The following is a 20847-nucleotide window of genomic DNA, read 5'->3' as shown; positions in this document are numbered from 1 at the left end:
AAAAATTCTGGCCCTGGTATCTGAGGTATCGATGTGCTGACAGAAGGTCAAGTGCGTTTCTCATAAAAATGGGAACTCAAAATGAAAAACAAAACTTTCAAAGTGTTTTGTTTGATCTACGAAAACAGATACAGAAACAAGTTGAGCATAGCTTTTCTGAGCTAACTAAAGTTATATAGAAAGAGGAACCTGAATAAATAGGGACAGGCCAGGGAGACTGAACACTATTGTTGATCAATGTCTTTCAATTGTTTTAGCTCAAATGTTACGAAATAATGTTATCAGAGATCACCTTAACACTATCAGCCTAGAAAAATTAGCTCATTTAAAAAAGAATTCTTGTGAATTTTTCCCATCTTTTCCACATTGTGCTAACTCCTGATGGGATTTTGCTTGGACAGCATTGCACCCCCAATACACACAGTGGGTATTTCCCTTCATCTCACCCTTACTTTCAGTCGACACAGAAGTAAGCAGAAATGAGAGACAATATTTTTTATTTCTGTGAATAACTCTTAACACTCTATAAAGTCCAATTCTAAGACTGGAATCCTATTCCCAGATCTGGGGAGGCTCTTCCAACCTATCTCTTCTTCTTCATCTTAGTCAGTCCCTCGGGATTGAGGATGACTTGCTTCCTCTCTGGTTCGATGGGTTCTGAGATGGCTGATTAGTCCAATGTGTGATCTGCAGACTCTGCCACATGAGGGGCAGCTGGTGCTTGAAGGGTCAGGTTGGTAAGTAGTTTGGAGGTTTGTGCGCTCCCTCCATCGCCTCGACTTCGCCTCCGCATGTTCGTGATGAAGTCCCTCGAGGCATACAATGCCTTCCTGAATGAGCTTTCTCCATCTAGGCTGGTCACGAGCCAAGGACTCCCATGAGTCGATGGGGATGTTTGATCACTTCAGGGATGCTTTGAGGACATCTCTGAAGCATTTCCACTGTCCTCCTGGGAGTCTCCTGCCGCGACCAGGTTCTGAGTAGAACAGCAGCTTCGGGGGTCTGGTGTCGGGTACATGGACGACATGAACCCGACTCTTATACTCTGTACGGGATACAAGAAAAAGCTGGTTGTCTGGTAGGTGATCATTCTCTCTCACTCCCAACCTCTTCCTATCCATTAAAAACCTGTCAGACGCTCTGTTCTACTGATACTACTATGTTGAATGCTCATTTTTCAAAGGCTAGGGATGATAGAAATTGTTAATTTTTTTATTTATTCATTCTCCGGAAGTGGCCGACACCGGCAAGGCCAGCATTTATCACTCATCTCCAATTGCTGAGATGCCTTCTCGGACTGCTGCAGTCCCGTGAGGTGGAGGTACTCCCATCGTGCTGCTTGGTAGGAAATTCCAGGCTTTCAAACCAGCGACCATGAAGGAATGGCAATATAATTTCAAGTCAGGATGTGTGTGACTTGGAGGGGAACTCTTGGGTGGTTACATTCCTGAGCCTTAACTCCCCACTACAGACTTCAGTTACAATGAGAAACATTTCGACCATGATGCAGCATCACAGCAAAGCCTAATCCTATCCCCTTATGCTGTCCAGGCTCATGCATGTCCCAGAAGGCGCCAGTGGATAACAGCCAGATGGGATCCTGATGGGTTCCCTGACCCTTCCCTAGCCCAGTATCTCTGCGACTGATTGTAGCACTGCTCTGGCTGAAAGTAACTAACTCAGCACAGATTAATAAAGAAATCTGGAATCTTTTTAGCATGTATGGTTCAATATCACATTGAAAAAGGATGCAATGTAATATTGCAGTCCCCATGCACCCAGTGTGATTGAAGAAATGGAGCTCGGATATACCTTGTGTAGATTCTCAAGTAATAGCTAACGGCAATGCAGATTACAGTCCTCCTGCTCCTGACATTCACCCTCTTTGGTAGGTCTGGTGTGCAATAAACATAGTGACTGACTTTATAAAATATATAAACTGTAACACTGTAAACAAAACAAGGTACAAGAAAAAAGTTACATGTACTTTACTTGAGAGGGGAGATGATGAAATAGAAATGCTAAGATAGTGTGTGTAATTTTGGAACAATGATTCACCATCAAGTAACATTCGAAGGTTTGGAGAGTGTAATGGTGTTTTGACATAAATTGCACCACAGTTTGAAACATTTAGCAAACAATATTTGCTGAACATTCCACACAATTAGTCACCCTGTGGACATTTAAGCTAATTAATGTGGTTAGCATAAACTTCTCTGGTTTTACTTACTCTGCTAACTTTAAGTATCATTAGACCAGCTGATTTTGAGTGAAAATTGTGGCCACATTGCAATTAGATTTTCACAATGTACTTAAATTCTGACTTCAGCACATCATCTAGGCTGACGACCCAGTGCAGTACCTTGGGAGTGCTGCACTGTCCGAGGTGCTGTCTTTCAGATGAGATGTTCAACTGAGGCCTCACCTGCCTTCTGATAACTAAAAAGTACAAAACTAGGTAAAAAGTTTTACCATGGCATTATTTCCAAGAGAGCTGCCCAACCAACTCCCAAAGCCTCCAGCTTCCCTCTTGGACATTACTTATCCCTCAACCAACATCACCAGATTGTCTCTGGTCATTCATCTCATTGCTGTTGTGGGATCTTGCTATGCCCGAATTGTCTGTCGCCCTTCCCTTCATTAAACCAGTGACTACAGTTCAGGAGTACCTCACTGGCTGTAAATCCTTTTGGGACTGTCCGGAGGACATGAAAGGCGCTATATAAACGCAGCTTCTTTCTAAATTCATTCAGGAGTTCAGCAATGGAGGGGGAATCTGGGTTAAATTATTCTTTTTGCACCGACAATGGACAAGGGAGAAAAAAAAATGACACTGCAGGGGCTGGAAATCTGGAATAAAAACCGGAATGTCGAGGCCAGAAGCCGATCTAACACCGGGAAAAGGAATCTCAGTTCCATCTTTCAGTGGCTTTTACACAAAGGGTTAAGTTTTAAACGGGGAATGTGACCTGTCGGCGATTTGCCGTAAAGCTCCCAAGACCTTTCAGTGGGTTGGGTTCCATTGCACTAGAAATAAAAACATAGCATTCCGCTCCAGAAATGAAATGGAGATAGGAATGAACAGTTTCTGCAAAATTTCTTGTCCTTTTGCGGTCAGTGCATTAATTCCAGGGAGAGTTGAAAGGAAATTCCCCGTCATAAGAGATTTTCTCATCCAGGAAATTCGCAGGCGGAAGCTGACGTTGTGACTCCCTCCCACGCCAATACCTGCCTCTGTTGGGTGGACGAGCAGTTCAGTTCAGTGTAACTGGAGGACTGGGATGTTTTAGTGTGTAGATACGACAGTAATAGCAAGCAGCAATGAAACTGCGGATGAGAGCCCTCCTGTTATTGATGTTCACCCTCTCTGGTAGGTCTGCTGTGTTAGAAATACATCCACAGAGTTTTTAAAAAATTATTGTAACTCTCTGCAAACAAAACAAAGTACAAGAAAACTTTCCGTTTGCGGGTTTTACATTTGCATTTTGTACAATGCTGGGGATTAACGATTGTTATCTTAAGCATTTTGAAATAAAACGTATTTGAGGGGCAGTATGTGTTTTCTGTCCTTCTCTGGATGTGCAGTTGACCCCTGTTTTAGGGTCTTGTTGTAAAAAGACTTGCATTTATATATAGAACTTTTCGTAACTATAAGATGTCCCAAAGCGCTTTACAGCCAATGATGTGGTTTTTTTTGTAGTGTTGTCACTGTTGTAATGTAGAAAATGCGGCAACCAATTTGTGTTCAGCAAGATCCCACGAACAGCAATGAGATAATGACTAGATTTTTTTTGTGATATTGCTTGAGGGATAAATATTTGGCCAAAACATGGACAGAAATGACTAATTGCCAGTAAGGTGCAATATTAACAAATCTAAACAAAATCGTCTAACAGCCTTTTGTGAACCAATATTAGCTTCAGTTTTTTTATTTGTTCATGGGATGTGGGCGACGCTGGCAAGGCCAGCATTTATTGTGCATCCCTAATTGCCCTTGAGAAGGTGGTGGTGAGCTGCCGGTCTGAACCGCTGCAGTCCATGTGAGGTAGGTACATCCACAGTGCTGTTAAGAAGGGAGTTCCAGGATTTTGACCCAGTGACAGTATGTTTATGTAACTGTAACTAATCCGATTTCAGACCCACTCCAGATATTAGGTGGGATGGGATTTTGGGTGAAGATGTTTTAACTGGTTTTTGGACATGTTTGTTTTCTCACTGCTCCTTTGTCCTTGCGTTATTTAGACGCAGCCGGTCTAAATGATGAGTTGTCTGCTGTTATTGATCTACTATTTAGATGGCCAAATTATTCATTCTGTGTTTATGGTCAAGCACCGAAGGTCGCGGTTCCCCAGTGATTCAGTTGCTCAGTGTAGCATTGAGCCATGCAGGTTCCATCCCTGGTCTGTGCCAAGTTATCTGATCTCAGTTGTGACAGCCGGTGGGGGTGTTACAATTGGCTTCGCCACCTCTGGGCTAGGGAAGGAACAATCATCCAACGTTCTGATGGTTTGGACTTGGTTGTGTCGGGTTCAGTTTGGTTGTGATGGTTTGGATCTGGTTATGCTGGGTGAATTTGATTGCGATAGTTGGATTTGGTTGTATCGGGTTAGACACGGTTGCTTTGGGTTGAATTTGATTGTGATGGATTTGATTTGGTTGTGTTGGGTTCAATTTGTTTGTCTTGGTTGCTGATGGGAACCTGAATCAAGGATATTTCTCAGCCACTTGCTCATGCATTGTGACAAGATTCAAGCATGCTCAGTGGCAACATTTGCCCATGACTGAAATGCTTAGCACATTTACCTGTGCGTAAAGGTGTTGCTACAGTTGGAGTGAGGTACATGCCCCAACTTCAGATGGGGAGATGGTGGCATAGTGGTAATGTCACTGAGCTAGTAATTTAGAGGCCCAGGCTAATGCCCTAGGGACATGGGTTCAAATCTCACCACAGCAGCTGGTGGAATTTAAGGCTAATTAATTAATAAAAATCTAGAATTGAAAGCTTGTCTCAGTAATGGTACCATTACTATCATCGATTGTCATATAAACCCATTTGGTTCACTAATGTCCTTTTTAGGGAAGGAAATCTCCTGTCCTTACATGGTCTGACCTACACGTGACTCCAGACCCACAGCAATATGGTTGACTCTTAACTGTCCTCTGAAATGGCCTAGCAAGCCTCTGAGTTGTCGAGGACAATTAGGGATGGGCAACAATTGCTGACCTTGCCAGAGACTCCTGCATCTCATGAAAGAATTTTTTAAAAATCCACTTTCAGTTCTGAGTAACTCACTCAGCTTTTTTTTTAACAAAAAAAGTTCTTGTAAATTTTCCCTTTCGTTTCCTCATTGTGCTGACTTGCGATTGGATATGGGCTCCCTCTAATACCTAACTCTAATGTGAGCCTTGGCAATGAGCGAGCAAGTTATTCAACTGTGGGGGCATCATAGTTGAGCCTGAGCTTCAACCAAGCATGTACATCTCTAGCAAGAGTAACTGGATAGCAGTGAGGAGCAGCAACAGCCTCTGTCCCCTACTTCACCCCAAACCTCGGGGTTGCTGAGGATGATCTGAGTTCCCTAATTGTTCTCTAGGCTGAGATCAACTAATGTAAATTACTGGCCCGGGAGTCTTTCGGGACTCCCCTGTCCATGTTCCTGGGACTTTTGGTGCCCATATATTTCATTGCCAATGAGAAGACAGTAGCTACTAAGTTCTACATGATTGGAGGAGAGGACAGATTTTCTCATTTGTTCCTGGGATGTAGGCAAGACTGGCATTTATTGCCCATCTGTAGATGCCACAAGGGCATTCAAAGTCAACCACAGTAGGCCAGACCTGACCGGGGTGGCAGGAGATTAGTGACCTACTGGACTTGGTTCTTATAACAATGCAGCAGGCTACTAACTAGCTAATTTAGTGAACTCAGCTCCACTACCTGTCATGGTGGATTTTGAACTTGCATTCTCACAAGGCTGAGAGGTGACCTGTTAGAGATCTACAAACGTATGAGTTTGATAGGGTAGATGTAGAGAAGATGTTTCCATTTGAGAGGGAGACCAAATCTAGGGGGCATAATTATAAGATAGTCACTAATAAATTCAATAAGGAATTCAGGAGGAACTTCTTTACTCAGAGAGTAGTGAGAATGTGGAACTCGCTACCACAGGGAGTAGTTGGGGTGAATAGCAGAGATGCATTTAAGGGAAGCTGGGTAAATACATGAAGATTGTCATAGAGTCATATAGCACCGAAACAGGCCCTTCGGCCCACCGAGTCCGTGCCGACCATCAAACACCCATTTATACTAATCCTACATTAATCCCATTTTTTCCTCTCACATCCCCATCTTCCCTCAATTCTCCTACCACCTACCTACAATAGGGGCAATCTTTACAATGGCCAATTTACCTATCAACCTGCAAGTCTTTGGCATGTGGGAGGAAACCGGAGCACCCGGAGGAAACCCACGCGGTCACAGAAAGAACTTGTAAACTCCGCACAGGCAGTACCGAGAACTGAACCCGGGTCGCTGGAGCTGTGAGACTGCGGTGCTAACCACTGCACCACTGTGCCGCCCAGTCATTAGTAATTTTGTAATATTTGAACATAAAGATGTATAAGAAACAGATATTCAGCCTCAGCCACAAACACCCCCAATCAACAATGGCATGTTAACTAAAAATAAAACACTGCCCAGACAATCTCCCTCAGCTCCAGACTCAAAAGACAATCTTAGCACACTATCATACCATGTCTATTTTGTTTTTGCAACAGGTACTTCATATCATCCTCCTGAATTTCCACCAAATAATGGGGTTTAATATAGCCATTGCAAGCTTACCCAAGACTGCCCTGATTATTTTTACTTGAGAATTCAATTGTCAGGAAGTAATTTTGATCATTTGTGTGCGTAGGATTTGGATTCAATGTTGAGATGCAGTGGTTTCAATCACTACTGCTTTAGATAGAAGCCAACACCAATGCTAATACAAAATATAGATATGTGATGGGGTTAGATGATGTAGGGTGGGAGGAGGCTCATTTAGAGCATTAACACCATAGAACCATAGAAAAATTACGGCACAGAAGGAGGCCATTCAGCCCATCGTGTCTGTGCCAGCAGAAAAAACGAGCCGCCCAATCTAATCCCACCTTCCAGCTCTTCAGGTGCATGTCTAGGTACCTTTTAAAAGAGTTGAGGGTTTCAGCCTCCACCACCATTCCTGGCAGTGAATTCCAGACACCCACCACCCTCTGGATGAAAAAGTTTTCCCTCATGTCCCCTCTAATCCCTCTACCAATCACCTTAAATCTGTGCCCCCTGGTAATTGACCTCTCGGCTAGGGGAAACAGATCCTTCCTGTCTACTCTATCTAGGCCCCTCATAATTTTATACACCTCTATTAAGTCACCCCTCAGCCCCCTCCAGCATAGATGCATTTGACTGAATGGTCTGTTTCAGTGCTGAGAATGCTATGTAATTCTATGTAAACGCTGTTGTCGTAACCACTGGGCTCCATACCATACAAAAGGAGGAGATCACCCCTGTTTATGTCCAAACCTATTGGTTCCAGCAGTACAAACAGGAATAAAGTGAAGTCAACTCCACTTATGCCCAACATCAAACCAGCTACCCTCCCCTCAATCCAGGCCAGCACAAACCAGGGATCAATGCTGGGATTTTACTTATTGATCATACCAGTTAAGCCATTGCAGAGTTACAGAATAGTTTCATTTTTGTAAAGCAGTTGCCTTGCCAGGCTCAACATGGAATAGGTGAAGAAAGTGGGGTCAAACATTGTACTTACTGCTTTGTATGGCTGAGTGGTGTATACATTTCCTCAGTTACGTGGGGCTGAAGTGGCTTTTAATTTTGTTTTTGATCTGAATTTTGGCCTGGCTTTACCATGGACCATTAGAGCAGAAATTCCACAGAATGGTTGTGTCTTACAAATCCAAAGATGATTTTCTGGGGAACTGACATCAGTCTATGGATATGAGCCCAATTCCTGTCACGCTGGTTGTTTGCTTTCCATAAACTTAGTGCACCTCCCAATGTTCAGAAACAGATAAATGATGCCAAATAATATGCAAATGTACTGACTGAAGCCCTGACTGCATTGTCTATGACTCATTTGCAGAGTGAGTGCATGCTGATTGAAAACTGTACTGCAAAAAGGAGTTGAACCTCTTGTTTATTTTAATATTCCTACAGGAGCTGATACTCTGCTACAGCCACCTGGAAATCTTTATTTCACTTCTTTGAATACCGAAAATGTCTTCCACTGGAATCCTGTGCAGAATTATTCACAGGCCATTCGATACGATGTTGAATACTGCAGGTAAAGGAGCCTCCTTTTACCTTGTCACAAGTTAAGAGTAAGTAGGAGAGTTTAAGGAGACTTTTTCACTCATTACTGAAGACCTGGATGAACCTTGAGTTAAAGAGGAGGGGATGGTGTGGGGGAGCCAGAATTCTTGCTCCTAATCCTATCCAGTGTCCCCTCCCCCCACCAGCTATAAAGTGCTTGTATGGGGGAGGAGGGGAAAAAAAGAGAATCAGCCCCCGCTTAGTTATGACCTTTGTAGTCAAACAGGTGTCAGCTGTGGCCTCAGTGGGCAGTACTCTCGTCTCTGAGTCAGAAGGTCGTGGGTTTAATCCCCACTCCAAAGAATTTAGTACAAATAAGTTTAGGCTTACACTCCAGCTGAGTACTGAGGGAGTGCTGCACTGTTGGAGCTGCTGTTTTTTGGATGCGATAGTAAACTGAGACCCTGTCTGCTCTCTTAGGTAGATACAGAAGATCCCAGGCCACTATTTGGCAAAGAGCTGGCAAATTCTCCCCAGTGTCCTGGCTAATATTTATCCTAAACCAATATCACTTAAAAAAAAAAAAAAAAAACCCCAGAATATCCAGTTATTTATCTCACTTCTGTTTGTGGGAGCTTGCTGTGCGCAAATTGGCTGTGGTGTTTCCTAATTACAATGGTGACTCTGTTTCAAAAAGTATTTCATTGTTCGTGAAATGCTTTGGGACATTCTGAGGAGGTGGGAAAATCTCTAATAGAAATCCAACTTCTTCCTTTTACTACTTATTTCAGATGTTAGTTAAATATTAAGGTTGCAGGTTATATGGTAATGAATTTCTCTGAAATGATGCTGCCAGCACTTCCTGATGTACTGGGGGTGGGGGGGGTGGTGGGGGGTCACCCAGTGTCCATGGAACCTGCTGCCCCAGTGAGAGTTTAGGACCTTTTATTCAAAAAGCATTTAACCAGTGAAAGAGACACAACGAACCAAAAGCTTTTAATTAAGCTTATTTGTAACAATGAAACCCATATCCAATTGCTTTATCTGCTTTTCCCTCCTGTAACATTTCCTTATTTCAGTTTGTTGTAACCTTTCAAAATGAGAGCTGGAAAGTTTGCAGAAATCTTGAGAACAAAGAATAAAAGGAGGAACTCTAGTTGTGTGCTTCGCAAGTTGTGTAATTTGGAAAAAACAGTCAGCAGATCCTAAGTTTGATCTAAGAACTGATTGTTGAGGAAACAAGGTGCAAAAGTTTAAAAAAAAAAAAAATTTGAATCTATATAGTGCCTTTCACCATCCCAAAGCACATTACAGCTAATGATATACTTTTTGAGGTGTAGTCACTGTTACAATGTGGGAAACTTGGCAGCCAATTTGCACATAGCAAGCTCCCACAAACACCAATGAGATAAATGACCTGATCATCTATTTTAATGATGATGTTTCAGAATTCAAAACCATTCATAATTTTGAACACCTCTATCAAATCTCCTCTGCTGCAAGAACAACCCTTGCTTTACTCCACATGACTGAATGAACTCATCCAGGTACTATGCTCGTCAATCTCCTCTGTGCCCCCTTTAAGTAGTCAGGCTTTACTTCCAGTATTTACTGTTTATATTTTAACGTAACTTCTTTTTGTACTCTATTCCTCTATTATTAAAACCAAGGATTCAATATGCTTTGTTTACAACCTTCTCAACTAAATATTGGGAAGACTGAAGGCATTGCTCGTTGGTCCCGGTCACAAACTCAATTCCCTCGCCACCGGTTCCATCCCTCCTCTCTGGCAACTGTCTGAAACTGAACCAGAAAGTTTGCAACCTCAGTGCCATATTTGGGCCTGAAATGAGCTTCCGATCATGTATCCACGCCATCATTAAGCCCACCTATTTACACCTCGGTAGCTTTGCTCAATTTCACCTGTGCCTCAACTCATCTGCTGCTGAAACCCTCATCCAGGCCTTGGTTACTTTTAGACTTGACTATTCCAATGCACTGTTGTCCAGCGTCCGACATTCTACCCTCTGTAAACTGCAGTTCATTCGAACCTCTGCTTCTCGTGTCCTGACTTGCACCAAGTCCTGTTCCCCTATCACACCCCTTTGCTCGCTGACATACATTGGTTCTCGGTTAAGCAGCATCTCAATTTTAAGATTTGCATCCTTGTTTTCAAATCTCATGTCCTCGCCCCTCCTTATCTCTATAACGTCTAGTCCTACAATCCTCCAAGCTAACAAAGCTCCTCTAATTCTGGCCTCTTGAGCCTCCCCAATTTTAATTGCACCACCCTTGGTCATGCTTTCAGCTGCCAGGGTCCTAAGTTCTGGATTTCTCTCCCTAAACCTCTCTACCTCTCTTTCCTCCTTTTAAGATACTCCTTAAAACCTACCTCTGACTAAGGTTTTGGTCACCTGTCCTAATAGCTCCTTATGTGGCTCAGTGTCAAGTTTTGTTTGATAATCACTCCTGTGAAGCACTTTGGGATGTTTTACTATGTTAAAGGTGCTTTTAAAATGCATGTTGTTGTTGTTGTCGTCGTCGTGCTGCCTTCAAAGATTTGAGTACATACACCTCCAGATTCCTCTGTTCCTGCACCCCTGTTAGAATGGCACCATTTAGTTTATATTACCTCTCCTCATTCTTCCTACCAAAATGTATTCCTTCACACTTCTCTGCATTAAATTTCATTTTCCTATTTCACCAAGTCGGTCTCTGGCCTGAAGTCTGTTCCTACATCCTCCTCACTGTTTACTGCTTTCCACCGCAGACACGATGGAACCTATAGCCTCCTTCTGTACCGTAGTATTCTTTGATTTCCATGTTTTATGTCATCTGCAAACTTTGAAGTTTGTGCCCTGTATACATTAATATCTATCAGAAAGAGTGTTGGGGGATGGGAACCATAGGCTTACAGATAGGCCATCTGCAGCCTCAGTATCAAATTTGATGAGTAGACTTGAAGTGGCAAGAACATGAATGTCTTTATTTGTGGACTAACCAGATAACTCACAGAAAGACCAGTTCATAAATGAAATTATAACATAAGAGAGGCAATGTTCTTGATTTTTAGCCTCGCACACCAGTACATCACAGATTACTTCCTGATTGACTAATTTTACTGTTTGTACTGACTTTCACTGGTGCTGTATGAGTGATGTTGCAAGTTTGGGAATGTCCTGTGTGTCCAAGTGTGGAAATGTGTAAGATCTGCTCACAGTGACGACAAACCCTTGTATGTTGTAATAATGGACACATCTCAGAAAAGCAAAAAAAGGTAACACACCGAGAGCAATTTCAACACAGCAGCCAAAGCACTGGGCCTAGACTGCATCATAAACCACAACAGGAAAGTTAAAAGGGTCTGTAGCTCCCTCTGAACACATTTTGGGACCTCCTTCTTGCAGATTATAAGTTGTTATTCAATTGTGTTCTGAAGCACATAGCTTCACCCAGTGGGAGCTCGTATCAGGAAATTGCCCTTGAGTAACTGGTGACGTTCCACACACACTGGGCTGTGCCTGTAGTCTCTCGGGAAGAGTGCTCCCATTCAGGCAGAGCTATGTGTCATTGGGTTAGCTGCCACATAAAGATATTCAAATTCATCCAAAAATTCACACCCTCACTGAGTCTACTTTTGAGTTTGATGTAAAGGTTACAGATTGTCTAGCAGTAAACCTCAAGCTCCTGTCTTCCAACACTTTCTTTGCTATATATTAGTGACCTGGACTTCAAAATAGTGTTGTGGACTCTTTTACATCCACCTGAGAGGGCAGACAGGACCTCGGTTTAATGTCCCATTTGAAATGTGTTCTTGTTTGATATTGGCACACCTCACTAACTCGCCAACCTCGCTTCCACAACAAGCTCCTCTTAAGGTTCACATTAGCAGTCTTGTCTGATCAATGTAATACTACCAGGCAGATACAGTACTGTGTTCAGTTCCACAGATATTGAAGCAGTCTGTGTCCACATGCAGCAAGACCAGACAACATTCAGGTTTGGGCTGATAAGTGGCCAGTAACATTCATGCCACGCAAGTGACAGAAAATGACTATTTTCAACAAGAAAGAATCTAACCACCTCCCCTTGACATTTGATGGCATTACCATCGCTGACTCCACCACCATCAACATCCTGGGGGTTACCATTGATGAAGCCTCCTGGAAATGGTCCAACCAGAGTTGGCAAAAGCTAAATAGAAAAAGTAAAGAAGGAGGTAGTTTTCAGGGAATATTGGCCTCTTCTTAACTACAGAAGCTTATCAGTCTCATTACCCACAGGTACGGATACAATGAGAAATGCATTCCGGTGACGCACTGTACAGGAATTTCCCACCATCATTGTGATCTCACACAGGAGACCTGGGACTTTAATGTGGAGATTATTGCCAGAGTCAGGAGTGTTATTGGCAACGCGACCTCAGAATGGGAACGATCGGAACATTTTAAACCCCTCGATTCCAGTAAGTGAGCTCTCACACAAAATCAAATAAAACACAACCTGTTCTGATGCTCATGATTAAGGAACAATTTTCAGTTCAAGGCAGCAATGCTTGAAATTTGATTGACAACCTTTAGGGATTGGATGCTAATTTCTAAATTGTTCGCTTATTATATTTTTTGTAGGGGTTTTAGGAAACTGAATGTGCTTGCCACTGAGGTGAACACACGCAGGACAAAACAAGGGACTTGTGTTTGTATTTGACCTTCAAGATGCTTGTGCTGGGATGATGGGGCTGAGAGTAAATATGTCCTCCTCTGAAAGTCAAGATCGGAAGCAGGAACCCTGGCTGAATTTTTGTTTCCTTGCTGGTCACTAGGGCCAGTCGTAGCCCCAGCTACAACCCCAGCTGATATCAGCTACTTCAGCACAGATCAAACCTGGGACTTCGTGATCTCCTTATCTAAGGAAGGATACACTTGTCTTGGAAGTGCTGCAGTGAAAGTTCACTAGATTGATTCCTGGGATGAAAGGGTTGATCTCCGGTGACAGATTGAGTAGAATCTCTGGAGTTTAGAAGAATGAGAGGCGATCTCATTGAAACTTCTAAACTTTTGCAGGGACCTGACAGGGTAGATGCTGAGATTGTTTCTCTTGGCTGAAGAGTCTAGAACTAGGGAGTATCGCCTTCGGATAAGGGGTCGACCATTTAAGACTGAGATGAGAAATTTCTTCACTCGGAGGTTTTTGAATCTTTGGAATTCTCTACCCCAAAGGGTTATGGATGCTCAGTCATTGAGTATATTCAAGGTTTTGAGATCGATAGATTTTTGGACACAAAGGGATTCAAGAGATAGAGGGATCAATCGGGTAAGTGGAGTTGAAGTCCAAGATCAACACTGATCTTATTGAATGGAGGAGCAATCTCGAGGGGTCACATGACCTATTCCTGTTACTATTTCTTATGTTCTTATCTGCCTGGCTTAGCATCACACCAAGTCTTTAAACAGTAGACAGCAAGACGCACATATTTATTAGCACCCACTGCTCACTGATAAACATAGACTGACAGACATACACGTACAGACACTCACATTCACACTCATTGACACACCAACACGGACATGCACATTCACTGTCTCACATACTCGCTGATGCGCACACTTACTGACACATTCAAACTGACACATGCTGGCTCACAATCACATTCGCTGCCATGCTCGCACTGACACTTTCACTCCCTGGCTAATACACACACATCGAGACACTCACACTCTGTCATTGGCACGCCCACTCATTGACACACTGCTCACTGACACATTCGCTTTTATTTTGTTGTGGATATATATTTAAATTTGGATTTTGTTTCCCTTCAGCCTCTTTGGGTTTGCCATCCTTTAATATTAAAGCAGAGCACAACATGATTAGAATCAGTATCTCCCCACCTACCTTACACACAAGAGGAAGAAACCGGTCGATGGAGGAGCTGTTCGGCAGCTTATTCATGTACATTGTTTATATCCGTGCGAACAACACTGACAAGGTAAAAGCTTGTAAAATTCTTCCAGTTGCAATTCCCTGACAATGTAGGAGTGTTTTTATAAAATTGACATTTTGGTAATGGCAAATTTAGATTTTGTTCCTCCCCCATCACATTCCTTCCTGAAATGGTGGCTATGAAACACCTCCTGGTCCTTTGTCTGACTGTTCTTCATCTGTGAGCCATGACTGAGTGTTGGCAGTTTGTTGGATGAAACGGTAGTCACAGACCAACCCAACCTGCTCTACACGGGCCATATTCAAGTACATTCTAGAAGGAATCACTGGACAATGATGAGCTGTACCCGGATATACCTGTGGCTGAATTTCCCCACGCCTCAGTGAGGGCCACAAAGGAAAATTGTACCTCCATCTGACTGTCACAGCTAACTCAGAGCCTGGGCTCTGGGAGGTTCTTTCGTTTTCAACAACATGCATTCTACAAAGTGTCTTTAACACAGTAACATGTGCCGAGGCGCCTCGCAGTGGCATTAGAAAACAAAATTTGACACTGAGCCACATAAGAAAATATTAGGAAAGATGACCAAAAGCTTGGTCAAAGAAGTCGGTTTTAAGGAGCATCTTAAAGGAGGAGAGCATAGTCAAAAGGTGGAGAGGTGTAGGGAGGGAATTCCAGAACCTAGGGCCCAGGCAGCTGAAGGCATAGCCACCAAGGGTGGGGCAATGAAAATGGGGAATGAGCAAGAGGCCAAAAATGGAGGAATACAGAGAACTCTGTGGGGCTCTGATTACTCCTTCTGTCCTTGCAGCCATGAGTCTTGCTCACCTCTCATTTGGGAGCGTACAGAATGTGGAGATGTGGCTCCCCACGGCCACAGGCAATGCATTAAACCATCTCTCTATATCCGCAAACTCCATAATTGAGCTGGAATAATGGGACAGGCTGCAGATTTCTTAATGCCTGTTACCCTTGTCTCTTTCCCCCCCCCCCCCCCCCCTATATTAGCTGCCAGGAGGCAATCCACCTAGCAAGCTGGTCAGGTTTAGACGGAATGCCAACTGAAGGGAACCTAGGAATTGCTGGACAAACAAAACCCAAGGTTCCGCTAGTTTGCCTTCTGCCATCCTGGTAGTTGCATATCTAATGATGATGGAGTTAATAACTCTCAATCCCTATCAATTAGTCTACAACAGACCCAGACATGAGGCAAGGAACCCCCCTCCAGTGGTGAAGAGCTTTATGAAGCATCGGCCTAAAGTCGCCTGTTGCTCCAATCATTCCAGCATCCGGGTGGGGAGTCAGATAGCGAATCGGATCTGTTTCTCACAAAAGGAACTACTTCCCAAACTGTAGAATTATTGTCATCAGCAAACAGATTGTTTAACCAGTAGTGTCTGATTTGTTTTGAATTGTCTAAACCATGCGAATCCTAAGAGGATTGGGGTGGACTTGCCCCCAGCTTACAATGTGCTGTTGCAATGTTTCTGCTGTTGGCTGATTTCTCTAACGTCCCCAGCTTGTGTTCCAACAGCCTGAAGAACTTGAGAGCTCAGGAGAATTGAACAAAACAGAAGTGAAATCAGGCAACACCTACTGCATCAGCGTGAGAGCAGTAGTGAAGGGGGACCCAAGACAAGGAAATGTCACGGAAGAGAAATGTGCAGCAATCCCAGACCCAGGTAAAGTATGTCATCGATGTACCATCGAGCTACATTATTGGCATTATCTGCAGTATCTCATATCGGTGCAGTTTGAAAAGGCTAGTCAGAGTTACTGGGCTGTCAAAGTGACCAACTGTGTGGTTAGGTTCCAGCCAATTGGAAAAGGTTTTCACCCCTCTCCTTGTATGAATTTGAACCTAATCTCCATTCCTCGTCAGAAACTGGCCCAACCCCTTTTGCCCTAATTTGATAATATCGTTTCATTGGACCACCAATCTTCCCAGTCGGAAACATTGGGCCTCCTTTGCTTAGCATCTCTCCCATCAGAAAAGCTGCAGATTAGGAATGCCTGGCATGGGGAATTGCAAGCACATTAACATTGTACCCACTCCACAACGTGGCATGTTGGACTTGAAGCCCTGTGCATTACTGAGGCTTTAAAGGGTATGCTACTTGGTGAAGAAGGTGTCAGCTGTGGCTCAGTTGGTCATGCTCTGGCCTCTAAGTCAGTAGGTTCAAGTCCCACTCTAGGACTTGAGGCCATAGTCTAAGGCTAACACCTTATTGCAATACTGAGGAAGTACTGTATTATACTGCATGTCTTTTAGATAAGACATTAAAATTATTAAGCAAGATCCTGATATAAAAGATCCCATGACACTATTCTAAGAAAAGCAGGGAAGTTCTCGGTCTCCTGGCCAATATTTATCCTTCAACCAGCATCACTAAAAGCAAATTATCTGGTCATTTATTGTTGTTTGTAGGATCTTGCTGTGCACACATTGGCTTCTGCATTTACCTACATTTCAAAAATTACAATACTTCAATAGGAATTTGCTGGTTCCAAAGCGCTCTAGAGCATGAAAGGCACTACATAAATGCGGGTTCTTCTTGCCTAAATATCTGGCAAAACTGTTTCTGTAGAAATATTTTGATGAAATGAACATCGATTTGATTTAGAATTGTTGCCTGTGGCTGATGTGTTGATGCTTTTCATCGGTAGCTTCACAAACCGAGTCCATTGAACGATCTGGTGAAGATGGTGCCCTCCATTCATTAGTTACATTTTTCTGAATGGATCAGTCAATGTACAGCGCCCTCCGAAGGTTAGATAGATTATGAGGAGGGATTACATAAACTAGGTTTATATTCCCTGGAATGGAGAAGATTAAGGGGTGATTTAATTGAAGTTTTTATGATGTTGAGAGGAATTGATGGGGCAAATAGACAGAAACTTTCTCCATTGGTCAGGTAGTCTAGTCACACAAAAGGTGATAGATGTGAACTCTGTCCTACAAAAAGCAGTAGATGCTATCTCAATTAATAATTTTAAATCGGAGATTGATAGGTTTTCACTGGACAGGGGTGCAAGAGGATATGGAGTCAAGCCAGGTGGATGGAATTGAGAGTCAGATCAGTCATGATCTCATTGAATGGCGGAACAGGCTCAAGGGGCTGAATGGCCTCCTACTGTTTAAGATTTTCATTACTTGCTGTCTATTTCTGCTGTTCATTAAGTTTCCTGTTTCTTTAGTGTTGGAGAGTTCGATCAATATCATCTTTGGTGTCATCAGTGCTGCCCTCATACTCTTCACACTCTGCTTTTGCCTGGGACTGTCCTGCTGGTATTACTTGAAGAAACAAAGCACGATCCCAGCTGTTCTGGTAAGTTCCCTTGTCATTTGCTGAAGATTTAGGAAACCTTTTTGGCTCGGATAAATAGAACGTATAAAATTGGGTTTCCATCTGACCGCCTTGCCAAATCCCACTCCTAACATCTCCTCGAAACAGCATTGAGCTGGACCTTAAATGAGCCCATTGGGCTAACTTCTCCCACCCTTCCTACCAACCTGTTCCTGCCACTGATCACTGTCTGTGTAGAGACATCAGTCCTAAACTTGCCCTGACCCCATGCCCTTTTGTTCTGCCGTCCTGGTTTACCTGCAAGTATTCCAACTAGTTTGCTTTCTCTATCCCATTTAGTATCCCTCGTATCTCTATAAGGGATGCTTAACAGGATAGAGAAAAAAATTATCCATCTGTGGACACTGACGAATTTTCTTTTTTTCTTATTCATGGGATGTGGACATCACTGGCCAGGCCAGCATTTATTGCCCATCCCTAATTGCCCTTGAGAATGTGATGGTGAGCTGCCTTCTTGAACTGCTGCAGTCCACGTGGGGTAGGTACACCCACAGTGCTAGCGGTTAGATATAACTGTGTGGCTTACTAGGCCATTTCAGAAGGCATGTAAGAGTCAACCACATTGCTGTGGGTCTGGAGTCATATGTAGGCCAGACCAGGTAAGGACAGCAGATTTCCTTCCCTAAAGGACATTAGTGAATCAGATGGGTTTTTACAACAATCGACAATGGTTTCATGGCCATCATTAGATGGCCATTCTGCTGTGGTGGGATTTGAACCCATGTCCCCAGAGCAATACCTTGGGTCTCTGGGTTACTAGTCCAGTGACAATACCACTACACCACCGCCTCCCCGGGCATAGTGATTATGATCCTGGATTACTAAGCCAGAGGCCTGGGTAGTAATCTGGTGACCTGAGTTCGAATCTCACCATTGAAGTCTGTGAATTTGAATTCAGTTAATTAAATAAATCAAGAATAGAAAGCTAGTCTCAGTAATGATGACCATGAAGCTGTTGGATTGTTGTAAAGTCCCAAATCGTTCACTAATGTCCCTTTAGGGAACGACCCCTGCTGTCCTTACCTGATCTGACCTATATGTGACTCCAGACCCACAGCAAAGTAGTTGACTCTTAACAGTCCTCTGAAATGGCCTAGAAAGACATTCAGTTGTACAAAATACTATTTTAAAAAAAAAATGTTCTTGAGTTGAGCCTACTGTGCTCAGGATTATTCAATAACCACCAACCAAAGATAAAGTCTCTTTTTATTTTTATATATATATATATATATATATATATATATATATATATATATATATATAAAAAAAAATAAACTCCACCATGTCTCGATTTTCCCTGCCTCCTCAGACTGTTTCTGGTGATAAAACAGTCCAATATTGGTCTACTCCAAACAGGCACACTGCCTGTGGAGGCATGGACAGATCACCAGGATAATGTTACTGAAGCTCGAAGCTCAATTTCGGGGCTTGGAACGGGGTCCAGGCCTGAGGCGGCAACACAGGCCCGAAAACAGGCGTAAAGGGATTTCCGCCCCTGACTGTTCTTCCGTGGCCTCTTCCTGCAATGCTTCATTATGTGGAAAGCAAGTAGTTTTTAGACATTTATGGTTAGACTTGATATGTGATTTCTTTCCTTTCTCAGAAATCTCTTGACAAGAACAAGAAGTGTTTGAGCATCATGGATTACTTGAGTCTGATAGAAGATGTGGTAGTGCAGCAGGTGCTTGCTGACAGCTCTCCCATCAGCTCCACTAGGATTCAGGAGCAGGACGATCTGTGGCCGGAACTGAAAATCAAGGAAGCGTCTTCCGTGGACAGCGGGATCGATATTGGGAGTCATTTCTCAGACCGGCTGCACGCGCTCTGTGAACCGCTAAATCCCTACATGCAGCAAACTCCTGAATGCAGCAGCCACCAATGCAGCAGCCACCAATGCAGCAGCCCAGAGGGCAGTCAAAACCATTCTCAGCCCCAGGAATCCTGTTTAATAAACATCCCTGATACCATAAATACACCTGACAATGGTGTGGGCAGCATCACATCCTCAGGTTATCAGAGGCAGACACCAAGGACTAATACAACCTCTGAACAGGACGAGTGCAGTGTTCCAGCTCAGAATGACCGGGGCACGTCTCCCTGCTTCATTTCTACACCAGACAGTAACATAACTGAAGGCTTCGCAAAAGGATTTCTCAGCTTAGACGATGTGATGTTAACGGAAAACGGATTATAGGCAAAGGCTTTTCAATTCAAACCCTTTTAAAGACACTTGATTTGTAATTTAACTATTTATTAAAATATTTCCAGTTGTACCTCCTGCTGTAATTTGTTACCTTCTGGTTGATGTGGAAACTCCGCAGTCTCTCTTCAGTATGAGACGGACAGACAATGGGGGAAGGCTCAGGCTGTGCTTTGTTGATGTCAAAATTACAATCATGTTTATAAAGTGTGTCCAGTACTGAACAGCCTATATCTTCCTCCCACTGAGTCAAAAGCTTGAGTTTGAGCCCCACTCCAGTAACCTGAGCACCCTCCATGCTGAACCTCCCAGTGCAGTACTAAGGGAGTACTGCACTGTCGGAGAGGGCAGTCTTTTGGACAAGACGTTAAACTACAGCCCTTGTCTGCCCTCTCAGGTAGATGTAATAGATTTCAAAGCACCGTTTCGAAAAGCAGAGAAATTCTCCCTGGTGTCTTGGTCAGTATTTATCACTCAACCAACATCACTAAAACAGATAGATGATCTGCTCCTTATTTTATTGCTTTTGTGGGAACTTGCTATGTGCAAATTGACTGCTGCATTTCCTGCATTACAGCAGCGACTATACGTCAAAAGTACATAGCTGTAAAGTGCTTTGGAACATCCTGCTGTCATTAAAGGCACTATATAAATGCAATTGATGCTAATGCTTTGAGACCTGTTGATATCTTCTCTCATGCACTGAGTGGCGGGACTGAGGGACCTGGGGGTTCGTGTGCATAGCTCTTTGAAGGTGGCAGGACATATTGAGAAAGTAGTTAGCAAAGCGTATGGGACCTTAGGCTTCATTAATAGGGGTATTGAGTACAAAAGCATGGGAGTTGTGCTGAACCTTTATAAAGCTCTGGCTCGACCACAACTAGAGTATTGTGTCCAGTTCTGGTCACACTTTAGAAAGGACGTGAGGGTCCTTGAGACGGTGCAGAGGAGATTTACCAGAATTGGTTCCAGGGATGAGGAATTTTAGTTACAAGGTTAGATTGGAAAAGCTGGGGTTGTTCTC

General features: G+C 43.3%; 1 protein-coding gene across 3 annotated transcripts; it reads left to right on the top strand.

Moving 5' to 3' along the window:
* The first annotated feature begins 3026 nt into the window (after nucleotides 1–3026).
* LOC137381463 (interleukin-20 receptor subunit alpha-like) lies at nucleotides 3027–19896 on the top strand. 3 transcript variants are annotated; one of them, XM_068054090.1, is made up of 7 exons: nucleotides 3027–3370; nucleotides 8219–8345; nucleotides 12583–12779; nucleotides 14134–14300; nucleotides 15790–15937; nucleotides 17454–17584; nucleotides 19227–19896. In XM_068054090.1, the coding sequence occupies exons 1-7, from the start codon at nucleotides 3322–3324 to the stop codon at nucleotides 19815–19817; spliced, it is 1410 nt and encodes a 469-aa protein (XP_067910191.1). In that variant the 5' UTR covers nucleotides 3027–3321; the 3' UTR covers nucleotides 19818–19896. The 3 variants fall into 3 exon arrangements, with proteins under 3 accessions (XP_067910191.1, XP_067910193.1, XP_067910192.1); XM_068054091.1 differs by having other exon boundaries at nucleotides 3029–3370; nucleotides 12598–12779; XM_068054092.1 differs by lacking the exon at nucleotides 12583–12779.
* Nucleotides 19897–20847: the final 951 nt, after the last annotated feature.

Source organism: Heterodontus francisci, chromosome 22 (assembly GCF_036365525.1).
Source record: "Heterodontus francisci isolate sHetFra1 chromosome 22, sHetFra1.hap1, whole genome shotgun sequence".
Taxonomy (NCBI): Eukaryota; Metazoa; Chordata; class Chondrichthyes; order Heterodontiformes; family Heterodontidae; genus Heterodontus; species Heterodontus francisci.
The sequence above is the reverse complement of the archived record's forward strand: the minus strand, read 5'-3'. Positions and strand labels throughout refer to the sequence as shown.

Excerpts from the sequence above, each read along its gene's own strand:
- LOC137381463 (XM_068054090.1), top strand. The coding sequence starts at position 3,322 with ATGAAACTGCGGATGAGAGCCCTCCTGTTATTGATGTTCACCCTCTCT. Across the intron at positions 3,371-8,218 it reads ATTGATGTTCACCCTCTCTG|GAGCTGATACTCTGCTACAG; the intron begins GTAGGTCTGCTG and ends ATATTCCTACAG. Across the intron at positions 12,780-14,133 it reads TTTTAAACCCCTCGATTCCA|CCTCTTTGGGTTTGCCATCC; the intron begins GTAAGTGAGCTC and ends GTTTCCCTTCAG.